General features: G+C 35.3%; 1 protein-coding gene across 1 annotated transcript in view; it reads right to left on the bottom strand.

Moving 5' to 3' along the window:
* Positions 1-24,908, bottom strand: part of TrpA1 (Transient receptor potential cation channel A1) — a 130,484-nt gene that overhangs the window by 59,941 nt on the left and 45,635 nt on the right. Inside the window, exons 7-9 of the mRNA XM_074179026.1 lie at positions 22,290-22,519; positions 9,769-10,080; positions 8,029-8,125 (exon numbers count right to left, since the gene is read on the bottom strand). Of these exons, the coding sequence (XP_074035127.1) occupies positions 8,029-8,125; positions 9,769-10,080; positions 22,290-22,519 (639 nt within the window). The remainder of the gene's footprint in view (positions 1-8,028; positions 8,126-9,768; positions 10,081-22,289; positions 22,520-24,908) is intronic.

Here is a 24,908-nt window from a genome sequence, read left to right as displayed (position 1 = left end):
GAGAATGTCCATATAGGACGAAACTGCAGTAACAATAGTTACAAATGAAGATGGTAGAGAACATAGAAAGTTTCATTTCTCATTTTTCGAAAAAAATCCTTACAGTGCGGTCCATATGTATAGAATAAATACATTTTTAGCGTTATTATGTACTATGTGAAAAAAATCTGAAACAGGTCGATTTTTATTCTTAAGTTGACAATTTACAGTATGAAAGTATTACCCCCTCCAGCACTCCTCCTGAATTATAAGCACCCCCTTGAAAATTTTAAATAGCAAAGAGGGTCGGGTGGCAACTTGTTGGAAAGGGATTTTAGTCCTCTGTTCAGCAATATGAAGTTTTTTAAGTTTGGTGCAATCATAACTGAGAACATTAATTTTTACAATTGAATTGAATGTTCAAAATGACCACCATTATTCTTGACAATAACCTGATCTATTAAACAGACCATCCCTGTAACACGCTCCTTACTAAACTTGAATCCTGGAAAAAATCTTTGAAGATACTAAAATATTAGACAAAAAGCCAAATAAAACAATTGATAGGAATCTAGTAGGCTGCTGTTACTTAGGTACTGAAAGTTACTAAAAGACGTCAGTATAATATTTGTGGGCGTATTGAATTTAATTATGGCTCATTTGTCCGAGACTCAAAGAATATACACTTTAATTATGATTGGTTGTGGTAATAAAACATGAACTCAAGAGGAGGTTTGTGAAATTTTAATAATAAAAACCTTGGTCAACACGTAACGCAGTCTACAGTTAGCAAAATTGAAAAAAGTTTCGTGAAACTGGACATGTAAAAAATATTGGAAAACCAGGTAGAAATGTTCAATTTACTGTTGAAAAAAAGTTAGATGTACTTCTAGAGATTGAGGAAAATCCGCATAAGACAACTCGTGAACTTGCCGTCGACAATGATGTAAGTAAATCATCTATGTTGAGAGTTTTGCATAAAGAAAAATACCACCCTTACAAAGTTCAGTTGGTTCAGGAGTTAAATGAAGATGATCCTGATAGAAGGCAAGAATTCTGTGAATTGATGATGGACAGAATGAACGCAGATTTGTAGTTCATAAACAAAATAGTGTTTTCTGATGAAGCGACGTTTCATATAAACGGAACAGTTAACAGATGGAGCAGAGAAAATCCTCACTGGATGTGTGCGACTCACACTCAATATAGTAAAAAAGTTGACGTTTGGGCTGGTATCATTAACAATAAAATTATTGGCCCTTATTTTTTTGAGGGCGCTGTTAATGGTAAGGTTTATCTAGATTGTTTGATTAAATTTTTGGTGCCTACATTACAAATACATTTTCCTAATGTTAATCATCCAAATGAGATAGATCGAACTATTTACTACCAACAAGACGGAGCTCCACCACATTTTGTACGTACAGTTAGAAATTATTTAAACGAGGTTTTTCCCAATAGGTGGATTGGAAGACGTGGAACGATCGAATGGCCGGCTAGATCCCCCGATTTGACTCCTCTCGATTACTTCTTATGGGATTATTTAAAATCTAAAGTATATTTCAATAGACCAAACAATATTGCTGATTTGAAAGTTAGGATAACGGAAGAAATTAACAAAATAACCCCCGAGGTCGTACAAAATGTTGTACGAGAATTACAAAATCGCATTTATGAACAGAAAAAAATATTAGGTTGTTTCAAAAATTTTGTCCGATTTTATGATCTAATTTAAACTGTAATATCTCAGTGAATACTTATTCAATTTATTCGAAATGAGCAACATGTGAATCAGAGCACTTTTGACAAGATAACACAAGTCGATTGATTCCGTCAGCATAAACATTGAGTGCTCGAGATTCAATGGAGTAGACAAAGGCCATTTTTGTTCGGTCCTGATTGGCGAAGGTTCTACCGTTGAAGAAGTTAACAAAGTGCTTTAAAGGATGGTAGTCGATTGGCGAGAGGTCTGGGAGTACGGTAGGTGAGGCAGAACCTCCACGCTTTGATTTTGAGACGGTGATTTGTCAAACGTGCGGACGGGCTTTATCGTGAAGCAGTTCCGGCTGCTGCTGACACAATTTTCAATATATTTTGTCGATTTCCCCACGATATGACTCTGCTGTGATGGTTTCACCCGGTTGCAGAAAATTATAGTGAATCGCAACTTCAGCTGACCACAATATAATAACCATGGTCTTTTTTTGTGGGTTTTTGCCTTTGGGAAGTTCCTAGGTGGCTCACTGGTATCCAACCACTGTCCTGAACATCATCTGTTGTAGAGGATTCACATTTCATCACACGTGATGATCCGATCCAAAAAATGATTGTTTTGGTTACGAAAAAGCAAAGAAAAACAAACCTTGAAACGTGACAATTTTGCCGATCGTTGTAATCGTGCGGCACCCACTTTTGGAGCTTTTAGAGTTTTCCAGTGCGTTTTAAACCATCAATATACGCATGAGAGCTGGTTGTTCCGCCATCCCACGTTTATGATGGGTCAGTCTCCACCAGGGTCCTCAAATTCTCGTCCTGGATAACTGTAGGTTGACCACTTCGAGGCTTATCTTCGAGGCTAAAATCTCCGGAACAAAATTTCGAACGGTACGTTTATTAACACTTTCTTTGCCAAATTACTGGTTGATTGTTCGGACTGTTTCAGCAGCATTCGGTTCATTTTGAATTCTCAGAGAAAAATTGGCTGAAAATCGCCTAACGACATAAAATAATAATAAGCTGAAAAGAGGCAAAAAATTGAAATTTGCGAAAAAATTAACAGCATCAATGTATAAAGTACAAAATTCTTTATCTAAGAGTATTCACCACGACACAGTAGAATAAATATTTAACACAATGTGTAAATCAAATTGCTACCAAATCGGTGGTGCCATTTTTGAGATGAGCGGACACAGATGTACTAACAAACAAACAAAAATTCTAAAATCATTTTTTTCAGTTCTATTGCGTTAATGAAGATCCTCAATAATAGTTTCTCACAAATAGTTTCCTTGTGCAGAGTGGGCCAAATTGGACACTTTTAAAGTGAAACTCCTGTTTTCAAAATAGATAGATGAAAAATGATGGCTGTGTTTGAGGGTCAAATTTTATGACAAACTTAAAGGTGAAAACCGTATATATATATATATATATATATATATATATATATATATATATATATATATATATATATCTATCATCGTTTCTGAGTAAAGCATGTTTTTCGAAAATGAGCAATTTAGAAAAGTTGATGTAGCTTTTTTCCTGTAAAAAATTTCTTGTTTCTATGAAAACATTTTCTAAGTCCTTTTTTACGTGGAATTCAATGGTGTAAAAAACTTATTTTTGCAAATGATATAGAGATAGTTATTGATGGAAAACAATTTTTTAATGAGACACCCTGTATATTCAATAGAGCTTGAAATAACGTTCTTTCAAAAATGTTGCACACTTGATGTTTTGCATTGAAATACAGAGCTTTTCAGATTTTTCATGTAGACTTTGAAAAAGCACACTTTGATCAAGTAGGCTTTGGACGATGCGGCGATAAAACAGAATGCAATTCTTTACCCGTAGCTGCCAAATTTTGATTCAAGCCGTGAAGACCCTCTTCAATTAATAGTTTTTGTTCAATTTTACAAACCTGGAAAGATGCAGAAACAGCCAGTAATTTGTAGCACGAGCGAGAAGACAATCTTTTAGAGATATTTTCGCAGGATCGCGATACAACCTAATTGATAGTGGTCAATTTGAAAAGAAAAGGCCAGTATTATATGAATCAAATAGGGATGAGGAGTTGGAAGGAATATTTGTTTTGAGAGCTTTTGAAAATAATCCCAAAACGCGAAATTTAAAAATATCAACAGGCCTACCCCAACGTTAGGAGAATTTTGAAAAAGCACAAATTCAGATCGGGAGATTTTAAACGCCGCTTGGCTTTTTGCCAAGTTATAAACAAGTAAATTGTATTTTTGAATGGAAGCGACAGTGATGCAAAGCTTTGCATCAGCGATGCAAAAAACGTCCATGAAAGATGTCGCCTGTATAGGAGAAGCTGGTAGACATTTCGAACACCTTCTCTGAAGAAATATATTCCATTGTTTGTTCTTCAGTAGTGTATAAAGCATAAATTGTTATCAGTTTCATTGAAACCATGCTTTAAATTACTACTGTGAAAAGCTTCCTCAACATTTGATAGATACCACTCAACAATTTCTGTTTCAACGCTACGTCGTCCAAAACTGAAAGCTCTGTATTTTAGAGATGACTCTAGCAAAACATCAAGTGTGCTACATTTTTGGATAGGTTATTTTGAGTTCTATTGTAATATGCAGAAATATTTAGGGTGTCTCATTAAAAAAAATGGTTTTCCATCAATAACTATTGATATCTCATTTGAAAAGTTTTTCACACCATTGAATTCTACGTTAAAAAGTGCATCGGAAATGTTTTCATAGAAACAAGGAATTTCTGACAGCACATTTGTTCAGATTTTAAATGAGCTTTTACAAAAATCTGAATGAAATTATAGATTTTTACAGTTGAAATAAGTTAATGAACTTTTCATTAATGAATAACCAAACATTTCATTATATTTTCTCATATATTTACTTATCATTAATTCATAAGAAACTTGTTTTTCAAATTGTGAAAATAGTTTACCAAAGTTTCCGCCCAATCAATTAAATATTATTTTTATAGTACTTCTTTTCAGAAAATGTTTGACGTGATTTTCAAATTGACATAACTTTTACAATCATGAACCCATTTCAATAACTCCACAACACATTAGTGCAAACCGCACCCTATAATGACTTTGGGTGTGGTTTTTTCGAAATTAGTGCGCATAAACGCACAAACAGAAAAAAATGTTAACAACAAAGACATGCATAATTAGTGATACTTCAATTATTGAACAGAAAATATTGCACAAAAATTTATTTGTTCATATTGAGAATGACTAGTCAAAAATGTTCTTCAATATCAATATTTATTGATTGGTAATTAACAAATGTATCTGAGCAATATTAATGTTGAAAATCCATATTTTTTCAGGAAATTATTAGTGTTACCCATAATTGAATTCCCTAGCGATTATTGTGAATATCTTACAAACCAGACATTTGTTTATAACAATTTCTCAAACAATGAGAGTGATCAAAATATTATATTCATGCAGTTTTCTTCGGTTGAAAAATCGAACAATCGAAATATATGAAAAAGAAATTTTTTGATACCTTAACTTCACTTGTGATGCACTGTTTAGAACCTTTGGTGTAGTAATGAATATTTTTGGAGTTTTATCCTAACTCCAAACCGTTATTTCAACACCTCCACATGTGTTTCGATCACCAAGTGAAGATTAATCCTCTTTTTGAAGATGATCTCTTGGTGATCGAAACACGTGTCGAGGTGTTAAAATAACGGTTTGGTGTTGGGATAAAACTCCAGTAATATTCACCTTAACTTGAATTTATCATTTATTCATTCTTCGAATTGGTGAATACAAAAATATGATATTTTTATGAGGGATCTGTTTTAAAGCCTTTTAACAATAGACTCGAGAAGTGGAAAGAATCAAGTATTCAGTTTGAAAAATATCAGGATATAAGTTTCCAAATTTTAAAAATCCCTTGAATATCATGGAAATCATAGAAACATTTTCTGCAATGTATTGCTGTTCATTCATTCTATGACATTTCATATTTTGGATATTTAGCAAACTTCTCGAGATATCTGTAAAAAAAGAAACTCGTTACTTGTGCAGAACTTAAAATTTTTCAAAAAGATTCCAGATATCGTTCTGAATAAAATGACACCCCAGACAATTTTTGGTGACGGTGGTCTGGAAATCCTTGAAAAAAACTTATTGCTCAGATTTCATCAAGGTTGCTTCTCATATTTGGGTTTCTAATCTTTTGGATGACTCTTTAGTGGAAATAAACGAGCAGCCTCAATATGCTAAGTAGCACAACTTCATATATAAGAGCAATACTTTTCAGGTCAAAATAGTTTTCTGAGTTTCTGAGAAGCTTGAGGATTATATATCTTCATCTCACGCAATCTTCATTCAAGTAACGGTCATACTAATGATGGATATATAATTTATAAGTCGTATTGTGATATATCAAAATAATGCATCTTTGAACAAAAACAAAAAAAAAGCCATGTGGTTGAAGACCAAAGAGAGAGACAACAAAACAATACCATGGACACTGACAGCTGTTATATGATTCAGTTTAAACATGTTATTCTTATTTATTGTTCTGTGCAATCGAAATTGGCTTTTTATTATTTGTATGGTTGCAATACTGGTTTAGTTATTTTCTCTGACATATGTCATAAGTAGTAGTTGTAGAGTTGTAGATGTATCGCTCATGTTTTAATTTCATCCATGTTTTGTCTTGTTTATTTAACAAGAAATATATTAATATTGTGCAATTGGTGTTGATGTTTATTGACCTCTCAGCGGACGCTGCGTTGTGTAAACCAACTCTGCTCAACAGAACAAGGTGTGTTTGTTTGTCTATGCTACAACTATAAAGCAATGAAGAACAATTATGGTGCAAGTAGTTAAGGAGAAATATGGAATGTTAGAGATGCAGTCAAATTACAGGGCTGTTGTTGAAAGAATACTCTTTGTCATATGGTCGAGCTTTCGAGAATGTTTTTCTCTTTATCAAGACAACTAGAAAATTTTTCCTTGTGGTAAAGCTGAGGAAGCGTTAACAACATTCAACAGTTTTAACGAACGCTTACAATTCACAGCTTAGGAAGAAGGTAACAATAGTTTACCGTTCCTAGATATGCCTGTATGCAGAGATTCAGATAATATTCTACGCCCAAAATGGTATAAGAAATTATGTACCAGTAACAGGTTACTGAACTACTATTCTCAACATCCAACGAAGATGAAAATAAACTTAGTCCTAACCATGAAGAACAAGGTGATCAATTTGACACATCCAGATTTTAAAAACGAATGTATTAACGAATTGAAAAATATTTTTCTTGAAAATTCATATCCTTGCAAACTTTTGAATAAATTACTTTTTCGCTCACCATCCATAGTCACGAATATATTTCCAAATAATTCAAATGATCCTATAAACAATAATAATTCAGAAAATAATTTAAATATTCCAAATAGTGGAGAGATACCTCCTAGTACATCGTTTTTCAGTTCATTGTCATATTTTCAATCTCTAACACCTAAGCTCCTTAACGTGTTAAAAAGTGAAATTATAAAATTTGCCCAACGCATCGTTACCACTACAAATAGTCTGTTTTCCAAAACTTAATCTCCTTCGAAAACTTTAGAAAAGTCGAATGTAGTATATGAAATTTCTTGTCATACATATGACAAGATATATATTGGACAAACATCTAGAAATGTATCTGGACGCTTAACGTCACACAAAAGTGATTGTAACACAAATAAATCCATCTGTGCACTCGCAGAACATGCCATCAGCACTAAACACACAATGAACTATACCGAAGTTAAAGTTTTGTGCACTGAAAGCAACTTACAAGAGCGGCTGTTTGAAGAAATGTTCTTTATCAAAAGGAATACCAACAACATGAACAAAAAGACTGGTCTCAATAATTTCAGCAATATTTACAATTATATTTTAAAATTTGAGCTAATTCCTCCAGTTCCCCCAAGCAACATGTAGTTTTGGGTTTGGGCGCAGTGCTGAGTCTATCGAAAATCTCTTCCGTCAGTTGGAAGTGAGTGGCAGCACTGTACCCAGAGTCAAACAGCTACTTTTGATTGGGTTAGTCTAGTTTTTGATGTGCCTTATGGAAATCCTGTCGTTCCTCTGTCAAATTGTTAAACTTCAAATGTCTTTTTCACATTGTCAATTATCAAATTCCAAATATTTCCTCTTTTCTCTCTCTCTTTAGTAGCTACCACGCCATCGAGTAAGTGCCAAGCATGAGCCAGTATTTTTTTTTTTTCAGTAAAATGAGTTCTTATACTTTTTCTCTGTAATGTTAAACTGAATGTGTGACACTTTTCTACATGACCATTATTATTGCCCTTACCTCTGCTTCAAATTCTTCTAATCTACCTCCATTCATCACAATCAGATGAAGAACATTTCTTTTGCTGACATCTTTGAGATTTATATTGGCCCCAAGTCTGAAAATATATGTATATTTATTTAAGACGTAATGTGACTTATTATTTTTTCTAACAGAAATATTCAAGACATAATTCAAACACTTCGTCAATATACAGGATGTAACTAAATAAGTGTAAAACATTCAAGGAGGTGATTCCTAATCGAAAAAAGATACGCTCTTTCATATAAAGAAATTTCATTGGAGCATCCCTTGTTAAGATACAGCCCCTCAAAGGGGGTACATAAAATTTGTATAACAATTTTTTCACAAGCACTAAGAAAGTTACAATATTGAAATGCACCTGACGTTTTGTATTACCAAAAAGACACTTAGCCAGAAATTTATTTGGTTTACCCCATGGTTGTAAGGGGTGGAAAACGCAACCTCTAAAATTTATTTCCAATGTAACTTTTTGTCTTATTATTTATTTACTATTTAAAAATTTATTTCCGATAGCCTGTTTCATTCTGAACAAAAATGTTCCCTAAGTTTTTTGCCCAAAATAAACCAGTTCGCAGCAAAAAATTATTTTAGGAATAACTACAGAGATACATCGTCATAAATGCGAAAATACGAAACTAATCTATCTAGTAGGTCGCTATTAGCGATAGTGACAATTAAATTGGTATGACGCAGTCAGTTTGTGAATTTTCGAAATTGAATTAATACTAATTGTGTGTTGTTGTTCTGTTCTTGATTTGTTACTTTATTTTCATAATTACCACACATGGGCCGATGAAAAACCTCACGCTATTGTCGAAACTAACCATCAAGAACAGTTTTCTCTTAACGTGTGGCTTGGAGTTATTGGGGATGATTTAATTGGGCCTCATTTTCTACCTCCTCGATTGAATGGTGAGGCATACGTTCAATTTTTAAGAGAAGTCATCCAATACGGCTGGAGGAAGTTCCTTTGGGCGTCAGAAGGGATATGTTTTTCATGCAAGATGGGGTTCCCTCCCATTTTAGTCAAGTAGCACGTCAGCATTTAACTGAAACATATGCAAATCAGTGGATAGGTCGAGGAGGACCGCTCGATCCATGAATCTCAATCCTTTCAATTTCTCTATTTGAGGCCATTTACAGCATTTGGTTTATCGTACTCCTGTTCGCGATGTAGAGGACTCAAGAAACCGCATCGTCGAAGCGTGCAGGGTAATCAGAGAGACTTCAGGAAAATTTGAGCGAATACGTCGCTCAGTGCGCCGACGTCTAGACGCATGCGTAATGTCTGAAGGTAGACATATTGAACATTTACTATGATTTCTACATGTGTGTTTTGTTATTAATGAATTAGTTTTGTTTATTACCCTTTAATCGTTTAATGCATGCAGCAACAAGTACTTGCACTTCCCTACATCAGAGGATTATCGGATTATTCTTGGAATTTGGGATCCATACACACCTGATTGATCTATCTACTTGATCTCTTATAGTGATATAACAGTTATAAAATAGTTACTTCAATAACTTCTCTCAAAGTACCAAACACACTAATATAATGAATTTATTTAGAATATTGAGAGATATTGTTATAAGTTCAGAGAATTGTTGTATCAAGTTACACCACGAAGCCAGTGAGAAAATTTGTTCAACTACTTTTGTTTCACTAAATCATCTTATTTATATAAAAGAATATTTCAAAAACTGGTAACTAACCGAATTAATGTGTGAACCGTTCTCCAACAACCTCTTGAGGCGGCCAACAATAATGGAGACCTTTTCTCTTTGTCCATAGCATTTATATCAGCTCCTTCCTGAATTAGATATTCCACGATTTCATGATGATCAAACATTGCTGCGCAGTGGAGAGGCGTCATTTTCTGAATGTCACAAGACTGCAGACTAGACACTTTTTCTTCTGGTTGAATGTTGAACATCAATTTCACTATGTCAATGGCCCCTTGGGCACATGCAAGATGAACTGCTGTGGACAGATCTTGCTGTTGTATAGAAATTTTTGCACCGGACCTGCGAACATATTTTTCATGAAAATATGGCCTTTGCATTGATCAGTGTATTCATTTGGTTTAAATTAATTTTCTTTTTTTGTTGAACTTATCAATGCAATAAAACATTATTATTCACAATCATCTTCAAGAAGATCAGCAGAAAGATATATACAACGAATGGTGGGAGTTTCCATTCATTTGACTGATGTATCTTCGAAGAAACGTGGAAATTTTATTCTATATTCAGAAAATGGAAAACCATACATTGCACTTTTTTGTTTTTGACGAAATAGTAACCATTCATTTTCTCAAGATGCATACCTACATGTTCATAGTAGGGAACAAAAAAACAATAATTGAAAATTATAACATAACGGAGTACCAACATTGCACGAAAAAAAAATTAACCAGAACAGAAACGTGAAAAAAATAGATGATTGAATATATTCTAAGAGTCTCAAAAATGATTATCAAAATACACATAAATGTACACATCAGAGAATATATGTAATATGTATACACCAGGGTGGCCCATCTACAGTGGGTCCATCTACAGTGGGCCCATCTACAGTGGTATAAAAAATACCCCCTACTTCACCCCCCTCAACGTGATAGCCACCCCCCCGAATTTTTTAAAAGCAAAAGGAGGTTGAGTGATACCTCATTTTGGAGGGTATTCAATTTTCTGTACAGCTATATCATTATCTTTTAATTTTGTGCATGCGTAAAAAAAAATTGAATAAATTGTGTTATCTAAATCATTTATTGAAGCGGTAGCAATCAAAGTGCAACTAATGGAAGTCTTCAGATCAACTGTTCAAACTGACAGCCATTTGTTTCTTGACAAGTATAAAGGCGTTGCTGAAAGTTATCAACAACATCTTGAATGGTTTCGGGAGTTATACGTTCTATTTCTTCTCTAATTCTGATTTGCAAACTTTCAATATTGTTTGGTCTATTGACGTATACTTTGGATTTTAGGTAACCCTACAAAAAGTAGTCAAGCGGTGTCATGTCGGGAGAACTGGCTGGCCACTTTATGGCACCTCGTCTACCAATCCATCTGTTGGGAAAAACTTCATTCAGATATGCACGAACGTCAGCTGCAAAATGTGGTGGAGCACCATCTTGCTGATACCAGGTACTATTTGATTCGGATTATCATTATCTGGAAGAAGTCTTTTCAGCGTTGGAACTAAAAAATTAGTCAAAAACTCCAAGTACCGTTCACCGGTTAATGTTTCGTTGAAAAAATATGGTCCAATTATGCGATTATTTATAATCCCTGCCCAAACATTTACTTTTCTGGGATATTGAGTGTGGGGATTTTCTCGGCTTCAATATCGGCAGTTCTGTCTGTTGAAGGTTCCATTAAAAAAAAAGTTGACTCGTCGGAAAACAATATATTTTTCTTAAACGAAGGATCCCGTAGACCCCTGGCTTCCATTATGTCGCAAAACTCAGTTCTGCAATCTGGATCGTTTTCGTTGAGTTCATGTACCAATTGTACTTTATAAGGGTGATACTTTTCATTTTTAGAAACACGCAATATCGAACTTTGACTTATGTCGTAAAATCGGTGGCAAGTTGTCGGGTATGGTTTATATGGATTCTCCTCGATTTCTCCCAAAATATCCAATTTCTTTCCATCGTCAATCAATACACGTCCGCCTGGTTTAGAAATATCTTTGGCAGTCCCAAATTCACGAAATTTCGTTTCTATTCTACTAACGGTAGATTGAGAAATGTGATGATCAGGATATTTATTATTGAACATTTCACTTACATTCTTGTGGGTTCTAGTTTTGTCCCCACATCCTAGTAGTATTAACACTTCTACTCTTTGACGTTCAGTCAAATGAGACATTGCTAAAACTTTTCGCCTATTGTCTGAAAGTAATACTGAACAAGAAACACAAACAACAACTGCAAAACTGTTTCTCTTCGGCAAGTTCAGAGAAAACATACAATTTTTTACTCAACTATCACGGCTGACAAACAACGGTTGGTAAAAACGAACAACACAATTGAAGGTGTATGGCATATTATACAGCGGACAGATTCAATGGAATACCTACGTGATACCTTTCAACACTTTGAATTTTTCGTTTCATTATGATGTATGCACGAAATTGAAAATAAAGATATGGCTGTACAGAAAATTGAATACCCTTCAAAATGAGGTATCACTTGATCCCCTTTTGCATATAAACAAATTGGGGGGTGGCTGTCACGTTCAGGGGGTGAAGGAGGGGGGATTTTTTTCTATGTAACAGAGTGTCATTTTGAATACATAATTTGACGTGTTTCAGGGTTTTTCTTGAAAATGGCTGATAACGTAGAAAATGAATTTATCCGTTACATATGGTGCTCACTGTATATGGGGGTGAAACATTTTTTGAAGGTTTTTTACCGGGCCTCCCTGTGATAATGTTCCTTTATACTGAAAGATTAAACCACCAAAAATTCAATTCAATCCGACAAGATGAAAACGTGCCGCTAGCAGGTGAAAATATTAGGTACAGGTACATACATAAGCCTCATTTTAATAGATATTAAGGACCGAACGGTGTCAGACTGTTGTGTTGCCTGTAATTAAAATATTAATTTCTCAATTGGTCACTTCTAAGAATAAAAATCCTATACAAATAGTTGTTTTCTGGGAATGTTTGTGTATTTACAGCGGCTTAGCCAGTCACCACCATAGTATACACACATATTTGATACATATAATATACATGTTACGGTTAAAGTATTTACTTGGCTAGTACCTATATAAACTAGTTGGATAGTTTGTATACTATCCAATTGCCTGGTTATTTTGGTGAACAATCATATTTTCACTAAAATAGCTACGAGTAATGGCTGGTTTTTATACTATCCAGCTAGTTTATAAACTATACAAACTTTATCGTTAAAACATAAACCACAAGGAAATTACACAAATTAGCTAGCATTTTTGGCTAGTTTGTAACTATCCACATCAGTTGGATAAAGTGTGAACCTGATATTGGTAGTAATACATAATAACCAACGAGTTGGTTAGTATGTAAACCAACCAATTCTCTTTGGGTAACTTAGTGGGGTTATGTTTCGTCAAGTGTTGTGTGTTGTGACGGTGTATAGTTGTGTCTCGTGAAATTTGTTTAAGAATAGGTATCGGGTTATTAAAAATGAATCGACAGCAACAATTTGAAAACCTATTATCAAAAGTTTACGACCAAAAGTCACAAAATTCAAAATTAAAGAATGATAGCGATTATAGTGAACTTTTGCAACGTATCAAGAGAATATGCGAAACGGGACCTGATAGTAGTAACAAGAGTGATTATCATGTGATAAATACTTATGATTTACAAAGAATCATCTTATGTAATTCTACATAGAAGATCTGGAAAGATTATTTTACGTTTGAGTGAATGTTATGATGCGACTAAAGCTGCCCATCAGGGAACTGGGCATGGAGGGCGTCAAGCAACAATAAAATCATTAAATGAAAAGTATCACACCTTAACACAGGAAATGGTAGAATTGTTCATTGAAACTTGTGAAAATTGTTAGCTCAAACGGAACAAAACTAAAAAGGGAATTGTTGTTAAACCAATTGTTTCAAATCATTTAAACTCTCGATGCCAAATCGATCTCATCGACTTACAAACTAGACCAGATGGTGACTACAAATTTATTTTTGTCTACCAAGACCACTTAACCAAATACGTCAGGTTGAGAGCGCTTAAAACGATGAAAGCTAAAGAAGTAGCTGAGCACCTATTAGAAGTATTTGCAGACTTAGGAAGCCCTTGCGTGTTGCAGAGCGACAATGGCCGAGAATTTGCAAACCAGGTGGGTATTAGGGTGAAAGGCATGCTAGAAAGGATATGGCACTGTTTATGGGCATTTTGGCCGTCTGTATTTTTTGTATGTTGTAGCTGACATCAAAAGATTTTTTCCTTTGCGCCAAAGTCCTAGCTCTACTGGATGTACCGGAAAAATGGGCCCAAAGTTGAGATTTTGAATTTTACATGTATTTTGAAGTGCCATGTCCTTTATTTCAAATTCCCTAAATGTTGCTTGTATGGATGAAATAAAACAAAATCAATACATTTTGATTTTTTTAGGTGATTGAGAAATTAGTCGGAATTTGGCCTTACTGCCATATTGTGTATGGTAAACTGAGACATTCACAATGACAAGGTTCAGTGGAGAGGGCGAACCAAGATATAGAGAACAAATTAGTGTCGTGGATGAAAGATAATAACTGGACAAAATGGAGAGAAGGTTTAAAAATCGTTCAATTTAAAAAAATCGGTGAGTAGGCTAGTATTTTGAAATTTAAGAAAAGAAACTGTGTTTTTTTAATTCATTTGCCAGTTGTGAAAACGGCGCAGTGGCATTATTTTGTATCTAATTTGTTTGCGTGAGTATAGGTGAATACAACAGAGACTCTGTGTTTGTATAAGTTGCGTTTCACCTCAGTTCATTGTTTTTTGTAGCTGCTTTCATTCTGGTATTGGACGCAGTCCTTATGAAGCTTTATATGGTGTAAAATGTAGAGATGGTTTAAATAACCTCTCTGTTTTTATCACAAACATTAAATTCATACATACAGAGGAAGAACTGGAAACATTATTATCTTCTTGTAATGACACCGAGGATAAAATGGAAGAAGATTCACATCCTTGAAATAATTTTGTACCCGATGAAAAATCTACCGTCACTGAAGAGGAAATGACCGCCCAACAATTGTCTGGTACGTTTCTATAAAGTATTTCCACATTATTCCACAATGCAACCTAATTTCTTTTAGATTTGATTGAAAATGCTACGCTGGTTGTGCTGCTCATAGCCCAGTTGTATTCGCAGATAATACTGAAACCCCAATTTTACTCGAAGTTAATACTGAAACCCCAGTTTTATCCGAAAATAATACTGAAACTCCAGTTCCGCTCGAAGTTAACAATAAAACCTCAGTTTTATTTAAAGAACAAGCAATGGCATTGCTCTCTACTGAAACAACAGAAAATGCTCTCAATGAATCATTACCACAAAAATGTTTATTATGTTCTGAAGAAAACGTATGTGACCATTGTTAGAATAAAAACAATATTGAAGCGAAAAGGGATTCATGCCAGGAAAGTCTAAAAAGGCAAGCACAAAAAATGCTACAAACTTCTCGCAAGGAATTTAAACCAGGAACTGTCGGCATGTCCGTGAGAGTACCCATTCCAGATGTAGATCGAAGTCGGTCAGATCATAGAAATATATTGGGCATCATAATGAGTTTAGATGAATTTTACCGAATTGGAACTGTTCACGGTGTCCTTAAACAGCTCTATTCCCGCAATGAATTTGAAATGTAAGCAACAATTTTTGGAAAATGTCAAGACGGATACCGAAATAACATTACGAAGAGCTGTAGGAAAATTTTCAATATCGGGTTCAACCCCACGATATGTTCGATGCCACTGCAAGAAGAGTTGTGCGAATAAAAAGTGTAAATGTCTTGCGTTTGGTTATACGTGTAATAGTAAGTGCCACAACAGTGCAACTTGCTCCAACAAATAATACTGTTCTTTGTTTGGTGGTTTTAATGTCCTGACATATTTTATTGTTAATATTTTGTCACCTGGTATTATTTGAGTTATATTTCTTTAACTTTTCCTAAAGTAATAATAGGTACCTGTAACAAGCTTACATTGTACCAATATAGAAACCATTTTTGACTAAGGATTTTACTATCCTAAACTAAATTAACCCAAGAGAATTGATTAGTTTGTTGAGTAATACATAATAACCACCTCGTTGGTTATTATGTATTACTACCAATATCAGGTTCACACTTTATCCAACTAATGTGGATAGTTTACAAACTAGCCAAAAATGCTAGCTAATTTGTGTAATTTCCTTGTGGTTTGTGTTTTAGCGATAAATTTTGTATAGTTTATAAACTAGCTGGATAGTATACAAACCAGCCATTACTCGTAGCTATTTTAGTGAAAATATGATTTTTCATCAAAACAACCAGGCATTTGGATAGTTTGTATACTATCCAACTAGTTTATATACTAGTCAAGTGAATACTTTAACCGTAACATATACATACATGCACACATACTCAAATATATACATGGCATGAATACAACGATTCACAGGTGTTCCCAATTTCGCCAAAATCAATTGTGAGCAATGAGGCATATGTCCTCTTTTATGAACAGGAGGGAACGAAGCAGCACCTTTGATGTGTGTTTTTTTTTTTTCTTCTTTCCTTTTTTTTTCTTCTTTCCTTTTCTCTTAATAATCATAGTTCTTTGAATTGATTTGTATTTCTAGTTGTGTCACAAAATAGTTTCATTGGTGACAGACAATTACAAAATTATTAAAATCAACCCATTCAACTTTAAAGATAACCCAAATACATGGATGAAACAATATGGAAAATACATAATTTGAGATTCAACTTAATTTAAAGTTTTAAAGTAATACATAATAAATCGAATTTTGCCGGATATTGTCTGTTGTTTCAAGTTGTCTTCAAATATGGAACAGTAGATAACCTTTTTGGCCTATTGATTTCTCATCAAAAGTTATTTTCATATAAAATTTCACGAATAATATTTGAATATGTTCATGATATAAAATTACAAAATTTAATTCATATAGTATATAATGTAATAATAAAAATTACTATTCGACAAAATGAAGACTAGTGTACACTCTTCAAAATCACAATGAGAATATGTCTTGATGCCAGATATTTGAACTTCATCATCGCAAAATTCCTTGATTTTTCACTTCAATATATGCCAAATAGAACAATGAAATAGATGCCTTCGTAAGTAGAACGTGATTTGTATAGGAATGTAGGCTTTCACAGCTGGCGTCAATGTTTTGGTTGGTTTCTGGGTTTTTCCTGGGTATTCTCTGGTTACAATCTCTAAACGTTTCAACTGCAACTGCTGCAGTCATCTTCAGTGGCGTGGTCGAAGTATTCTTTTCGATGTATCGACTGAAACTGAAGATCTCATTTCTGTCATGTCATTTATCACCCGACGCATAGCAACTCACTGGAGCAGAAATATTGGGACAATATTTATAAATAAAGTAATGCATTCAACCTCACAGTCATCCAACGAGAGACAGGAGAGGAAATTCAACCGGATTTAGAAAAAACAGCCCGAGAATTCAAAAATAGACAATAAGCAGGTTGTTGTCAAAAAATCTAATCGACCACTCACTAGTGATGAACCAAGTTTACTAGCTAAAGGGAAACATTTTAGCTTCATAGAGGAGGTCTTTCCACAAGATATCAACTTATTTCGACATTCACTAACGACATTTTATTTTCAATAGAATGAAACCTTTCATGAACAAGTTGATGGAGTCGCCATGGGCAGTCCATTTATCCCATTCAAACTTCAGAAAAACGACTGAAGTACTGGTTGGAGCCATGAAAAAAAGAACTTCAGAACTTCCTAAATCATCTGAATAGCTTTTATCCAAATATTCAGTTCACCAAAGAATTAGAAAAAAATCTCCAAATTCCATTCCTTGGTGTTTTAGTCATCAAGGAAGGTGATTAACTAGGCTATAAAAACGATACCTATACAATAATGGATCCAACCATCATCCAAAACTGAAACGAACCGTCATCAATACCCTAGTGAACAGAGCTTTGAGAGTATGTGATGAAAGGTACGTCGACGATGAAATGAAACATCAAACAGCTGTGCTACAAGCGAGTGGCCACGACAAAAAAGACATAATCCGCGCTACGCGTCCAAGGGAGAAGAAGAGAAATACCAGTGAAGATCAACCCCAAGGCACTGTCTATCTGCCATACATAGAAAGTGTCACCAATCGATTCGGAAAAATTTTAAAGAAAGATAAAATTAACACCGTCTTTGAACCAAAGATCTGGCACACAGCAATGGAAGGCGCTAAAACGAAGCTAAGTCACACAAATCCCATGGGAAGTAGGCGAGAACCCGCCATCACAGAAAGTGCGCGAAAAATCAGCACTGTAAATGATATGGCAGAAATGAGAGCTTCAGTTTCAGTTGATACGTCAAAAGGAGTACTTCGACCACGCCACTGAAGATGATTGCCGCAGTTGCAGTTGAAACGTTTGGATCTGTGGCTATTTTTTCACTGTTCAACCTTAATAAAATGGAAAGTTAATAACAACGCTGAAAGCAAATGAGTCACACAACATGATATATTTTCAACTTTCACATTATTTGAGACCTCAATGAAATTGGGAAATCAACATTTTCATAGATAGCCAGGCGAGTGACATCGAGAATGGTTTGGGAATGCCAATAAGACTAGAGGAAACTGAAGGACAGGAATAAATTGACTATATACTGGGTGCCGGGACACTCAGGTATCGCAAACAACGAAAGAAGCTGATTAGTGAATCAGACGCGGATCCCTGAACCAGCTGTGGGGTACCGAAGTCTTTGCTACGGAACCAGATCGAAAACTGGGTCTATGAGGACCATAGAGAATACTGGGAAAATACACCTCTGAACACATAAGGGAAAACCTCTATAAAATTACCGATCGAGAAAAGAAGTGAATAACTGCTTGAGCAAAACAGGGATTGGCTCGCTGGAGACTGTCCATTGAGAGGACTTCTGAACAGAATAGGGCTGTACAATGTTTCAAATAAAAAACTACTCGCTGAAAATCAGTCTGGCTTTAGGAGCGGATACAGTTGTTCGTCGGCCTTGAGTGTTGTTACTGATGATATAGTAAAGACGCTAGACGACAACAAAATGTGCGTTCTTATTATCAAAGTGTGATGTATCAAAGGAACGGGATTATTCCCGGGGCTTTTGATATTATCGATTATACATTACTTTGGATTCAGCAGGACTTCAGTGGAACTCCTCAAATGGTATTTAACATATCGTCAACAACGTATGATGATTGATGATGAAATTTCAGGTAGTATAACCACAAGGTAACATTCTTGGTCCTCTTTTATATACATTGTATACTTCAAACTTTCATCATAATTTTTCCCATTGTAATTATCATTTATATGCCGATGATCCTCATGTGTATTTTTCTTTCAATATGGACGAAATTAAAAAAGCTAATGTTATAATTAATGCAGACTTATCGTAAAATTATCGGAAAAACATTTTCTGAGAATCAATTCTTCGAAAACTTGCGCCATTTCATTCGAAAATGAAATTCAAGAAATAGAATCTACGAATAAACGAATCTGTATCAATGATTCAGGCGATCACGTGAAAAATTTTGGTTCACATCTAGACTCTAAATTGGGATTCGACAAACATGTCACTTCTAACCTGAAAACGGCATATACAGCTCTGAAATTGTTTTATTCCCATCAGAATGGAATGAATTTAAAAACAAAAAAAATATTATACGACTCGATGGTTCTATCACATTTCAACCATTGTGACATATTTTATGGTCCTTTTGTTCTGAAATCTGATGCCTTCCGTATCCAAAAGGTACAAAATTCATGTATACGTCTAATTCTCGGTTTTGAAATAAGAGATAGGATTTCACATAAGCTTAAGGAAATGGATTGGTTAAGAATGTCCAATCGTCGTTTACTACGTTCACGTTGTTTTTTTATAAAATCCTTAAAATTAATATATCTGAATATTTATGCAGGAGAGTCAATACAGGACAGATGTTCATAATCTCAATTTGAGGAGAAAAAGAATCTTATTGATATTGTAATGCATGAAAAAGAAATATTTAAATCCCCCTTCCCTTATCGAATTGCTATAACTGCCTCTTTACTGGATTTTGCGTTGTCTTTCAATTCCTTCAAAAAAATTGTTGACTCACCAGTGATATAACCTAGTGAATAAAATGTATCTTAATAGTTTATATTTGTTAACCAGTGGTATATTATAAGTATTATTTATTTATGGGTTATGGGTACTTACCTTATTATAAATAGGTATATTTTTCATTAATGATTTATTATTTATAATATTTTTTAGGGGAGTGTGGAAGAAATGGTCAACTGTTTTAACGCTACTCCTTTTGTTTTGCTGTCTTCTTTATGTTGAGTTTTACAGTTCTGTAATTATTTTACCGGCAAACAATAAGAAATTTCAATAAATTGATGGATGTAGCCGTTATACGTGGTAGGAAAATAATGAAGAAAAGAGAATTGAAACTTTTTATGATTTTTACCACTTTTATTTGTAACTAACCTTACTGCAGTTTTGTCCTATAAGGACATTTTCAAACTTATAACATTAAACTAACAATGATACATTAAATGTATAGGTTTAAAAATGTCCTTATACGTTTCAATTCTCTTTTGATTTATTATTATTATTATTATAATGCAAACCTTGACTGCAGACAATGCAATAAAGGTACAGAGGCTCCTCGTCATATTTTATGCGAGTATGTGAAAGTAGATCAGATACAAACAATTTATGAACAATTCAGATTATGTCCAAAAGAATATGAAATAATTCCAGCAAGATACCTGTACAAACTGTTACAGGGTACAAGATTGTTGGAGTAGGTGTCATGAAAGAGATATGAGATCAACGTCATAAGACCATAAAGCTGCAGTGTTTTTTGAAGACATTCAAAAATGGATAAGTCAGATGGCTTTCCCGAGTAGGAGAAAAAATCTTTCAGATTCCTAGTATGGTAGTTGCATAAAATTTCAAAGTAATACAGGGACTATACGATTATTATGTATGCTGAATATTTTCTTCAAATCAAATTTATAGGATGCCCAAAAAACTTAAGGTGAATATACAACAATATAAATATGTCGTCAAAACACAATATCATTAAAACACTGATTGAAAGTATATACCGCATTATCATCATCATTATTATAAAATGGAATGGTAGTGATTTGAAACTGATTAAAATGATGCTGTGATAATTAGTAATAACCACAGATGAACGTGAAAGGGAAATGCCGCGAAATTGGAAGTATGTGGTGGAATTATTGGACCACCAGACCCCCAATTTTATTGAAACATTTTGGGGAATGACACCCCCCATTTATGAGGTTTGGAGATTATAGAATAATTTTGAGGTCAATACTTGTTGTCTTCACATACAAACTCAATATTTTTTGGGAAAGAAAGTTTTTGGCTTTCTACTACTCCATCTGATACAAAAAAAATGGATGAGAGAATCTTCCAAAGATTCTCTCATCCATTTTTTTGTATCAGATGGAGTAGTAGAAAGCCAAAAACTTTCTTTCCCAAAAAATTAATCACTCCTAAAAATATAACCCTTTCAAATCAAACTTGATATGTTTTTGGACTTCTGCAAAAAAAGTTTTGCGAACGTTTTCGATGGCTCATTCTGTGTGTGTCTTATGTGCAAGTGCTCATTGTTTTCGTGATAGCATAAAAAAATAGAGAAAATCGGCCTGTTTGAAAAGAAACAAGATCCGCCAAGCAGAATTTCAACATCGAGATAAAATCAATAAAAGCTCGACTTAGATGAATGCGACGCAAAACTATTCCACCACACCTTTATGTGAAATACACCAGGGGTTTGTAATCAGTCAAGGCCGCAGTATTGAATGGTTTTTTGTTTGGTGGTTTTTCATTCAGGGTGTTACATATATTTCACATTATCATTTCCGCCCTTATAGAAATGTAAAAAAATGTCATTTGTTTGAAAGGAAGTTTTCTTCATACTGTTTTGTCGTAGAAAGAACATTTTCGCAATCAATGTATATTGAGAAAAAGAAATATTTAGAGTGAACAACTAGATATTCTTACCGGACACTTTTGACTTTTTCATAGCGTCACGTGAAAATAAAATATTTGGCGATTTTGGCAAAGTGGTAATTCGGAATATAATATTCACAGTTCTCTTTCTCATTAGCTGATATGTTACTTATCGCTGTTGTTCATTCGTTCTTTCATATAATCATGTTTTACCCAGAGCCGTTGGAAGTGTTGTTATTTCATTTTAAAAGCCAATTCATACCGCCCGCTGAAATTTGAATTCCGACACAATATGGAACCTCATCGTTTTTCCACTAAACCCTTCACATGTGGAATGCTATTCGTACTCAACTTGCAGGTGTTTTTTTTTGTATATTTTGAGTCATTCGTCACATTCTGGCCATCTAAGTTGTAACTGAAATATATTTTGTCCGCCAGTTGAAAGTACGAACGGCAGCCTTCATAATTGTCTATTTTTGAGAAAATGAGGACCTTTATGTAGGAACTGTAAACCAACCTGATACACAGTTCAACGGCTTTAATATCTCCTCCATGAACAGCTGAATGGAGAGGAACATTGCCTTCTGAATCATAAAATGAAATCATTTCTTCTCTGCTACATCCACGAGATTCTCCCCACTGAAGAAAAACTTCCAAAGTCCTGGAAGATGCATTTTTTGCTGCTTCGTGAATCGGGTAATAACCGTTGTTGCATGGTTTATTCGGAGAAGCCCCAAATTCAGATATCTGCAAGGGAAACAGTTGTTGAAGAGATTGTAATGAAGTGAAAAGTGATGATATTCGTCTCGCCAGAAGCTGAAAACTCAACGACAAATATCGTCTTACTTTGATGATAAGGAATAAGTACATTAGGCTTATGAACTCATTTGAGCTTGAGGGTGGGGAATCAAATTCGGCCTTTCTCGTTTGTCACAATGGATTCAATATTTCCCGGAGCATTGGGCAACACCGGTGTCTAGCCAATAACGTGAAAATGCCGTAGGTGGTAAGAAAGTAACACGACGCGACTGCGGTAGACTAAAGGGTTAAAAACACAATCCTGGCAGGCCACGACGAATTCTCCAGTTTCCCAATTCAGATCACTCAACCTGCGGAAAGCGATAGTCAGGCGCTTTGATGAGTCGAGGTATTCGATGTTGTTGAAGAAGACGGCTCCTCCTCCTTGTGTTGCCGTAGGAGCGAAGTGAACTCTGTGGCTTTTATACGTGACGGATTCCAATTCAGTGGCAGATGAAGGATCACCTCGTTCACTACCGAAAATTTAACCGAATTCATCAGCCGTTCGGGCAGCTGCCCTGAAGATAAGTGCTTCAGTTCCTGCTCTTTCATGGTCGCAGACTATGCAGAGAAGGGGATTCGAACTTCCGATGACTATACAGGTTCCATCCAGTACCATTCTGTCATGTACCAATCCGTCAATCTCAAAAGTTGACGGATTATTGGATCACGGATTATGGTAATATTTTTTTTAACTAAGGTTGCGATATACATTCAGAAGGGCGCGCCAGCATTATAAACCAATGACCGCTCCCCACAACGTGAGGTGAATGGCCATTGGGTCCAAGAATCATGTGCCCTTGGCGTGAGCCAAAAGTGACAGCTTTCTGCATTTGTCCGGTTAATATTTCTGTCTTAGTGCGGCAAGCCGGCATGATCTTGAGATTCGAGTAGAAAGAACATCATTCCACCAAATAATCCAATTATTAGAACCACCATCTTGACATCCTCATGTTTTATCCACTTGCTCTGATAGTCGGATAGAACTACATCAGGCTTATAACATTGTATGTCTGAAGATGGTGAAAGAATAGTTCTGATGAATATCGATGGATATAGGCTGAGACCGCAGGACATGCTGATAGTAAGTGCATTAGGGTCTCAGACGCCTTACATGAGGCTCTGCACCTTGTGTCAGGAACCGCCAAACTCATCACACAACTGCGTTAGACTGTGGTGTTGAAGACACCATTTTTGCAGGCCATGACGAATCCTTTCATTTTTCGACTTCAGCCCACTCGGCCTGAGGAAAGCGAATGTCAGGTGCTTTGGTAAGTCTTCAATGTTGTTGAAGGAGACCTTATGCATTTGATTATCATTGTGTTGGCGCAGTAGTGAAGTGAAGTCTGCAATTTCCATATACGCTTCTAACTCAAAAGTCTAGGGCCTCCATGTTGTCGGGGGAAGTACAACCGTGGAACTGTCGATTTGGTATGCAAACTTCTATGAAGGTGCATCCTTTTTCAGACTTTCACGAGTTAATACAGCTTCTATTAAGTCCACTTCATTACTTCGATCGAGTAGATTGAGATTGGAACAGTTTCGATGGCCGGATTTGTCAGAGTTTGTGCTGATACTTGCCGTGCAGAGTTATTCACTGCTGTTACCCCGGATCTGTTAGAGTTTGTGCTGATACTTGCCGTGGAGAGTTCTTCACTGCTATTACCTCTCGTAAGTGGTATTGTTTCACCCCGAGGAGAGTATACGTCTCTCCGGCATCCAGATGGTAGAAAATGCTTCTATCTACGAGCTGCATAGCCTGTTCGTAGTCCCTGCATTTTCCTCTTCTGAGATGGACCCTTGTACATTTGTCTATATACAATTTCATACCGATAGCATGCGTGTACTCTTCCATCTTCCTCAAGCACTGATGAATAATCATTTCTCTAGGAGCATAAAGTTCGGGTTTCACCAGCTTTCATCATTATTTCATTCAACCTAAGTTTGCGCTGGTAAGGCCCTGTCCTACGAAGCCTCGATATATTCAGGATGGTGTGACATCATTATCAACCAACGACCACTCCTCACACTGTAGGGTAAGTGATCATTAGGTCCGTGAATCATGTGCCCCGGGGTACCGCAGTGAGCCAAGAATGAAAGCTTTCTGCATTTGTTCGACTGAAACTTCAGCCTTAGTGCGGCAATCCACCATGAGGTTCGAGGGTAGAGAAGGCATCATTCCCCAAGGACTACAATAATCAGAACATCCATCTTGAAAGAGTGGTCTGGATAGAGTATCCGGCGTAAGGAGAGCAAATCTTGATACTGTATCCGTTTTTCCTCCTCTTTTCGGACGATATTCTTCTCGCCAGGAGCTGAAAACTCCACAACTAATATC

Source organism: Leptinotarsa decemlineata, unplaced genomic scaffold (assembly GCF_025532065.1).
Source record: "Leptinotarsa decemlineata unplaced genomic scaffold, Ldec_3_MD MMD2_tig00004307_RagTag_RagTag, whole genome shotgun sequence".
Taxonomy (NCBI): Eukaryota; Metazoa; Arthropoda; class Insecta; order Coleoptera; family Chrysomelidae; genus Leptinotarsa; species Leptinotarsa decemlineata.
Note: the sequence above shows the minus strand (reverse complement) of the source record. Positions and strands in the feature narration are given on the sequence as shown.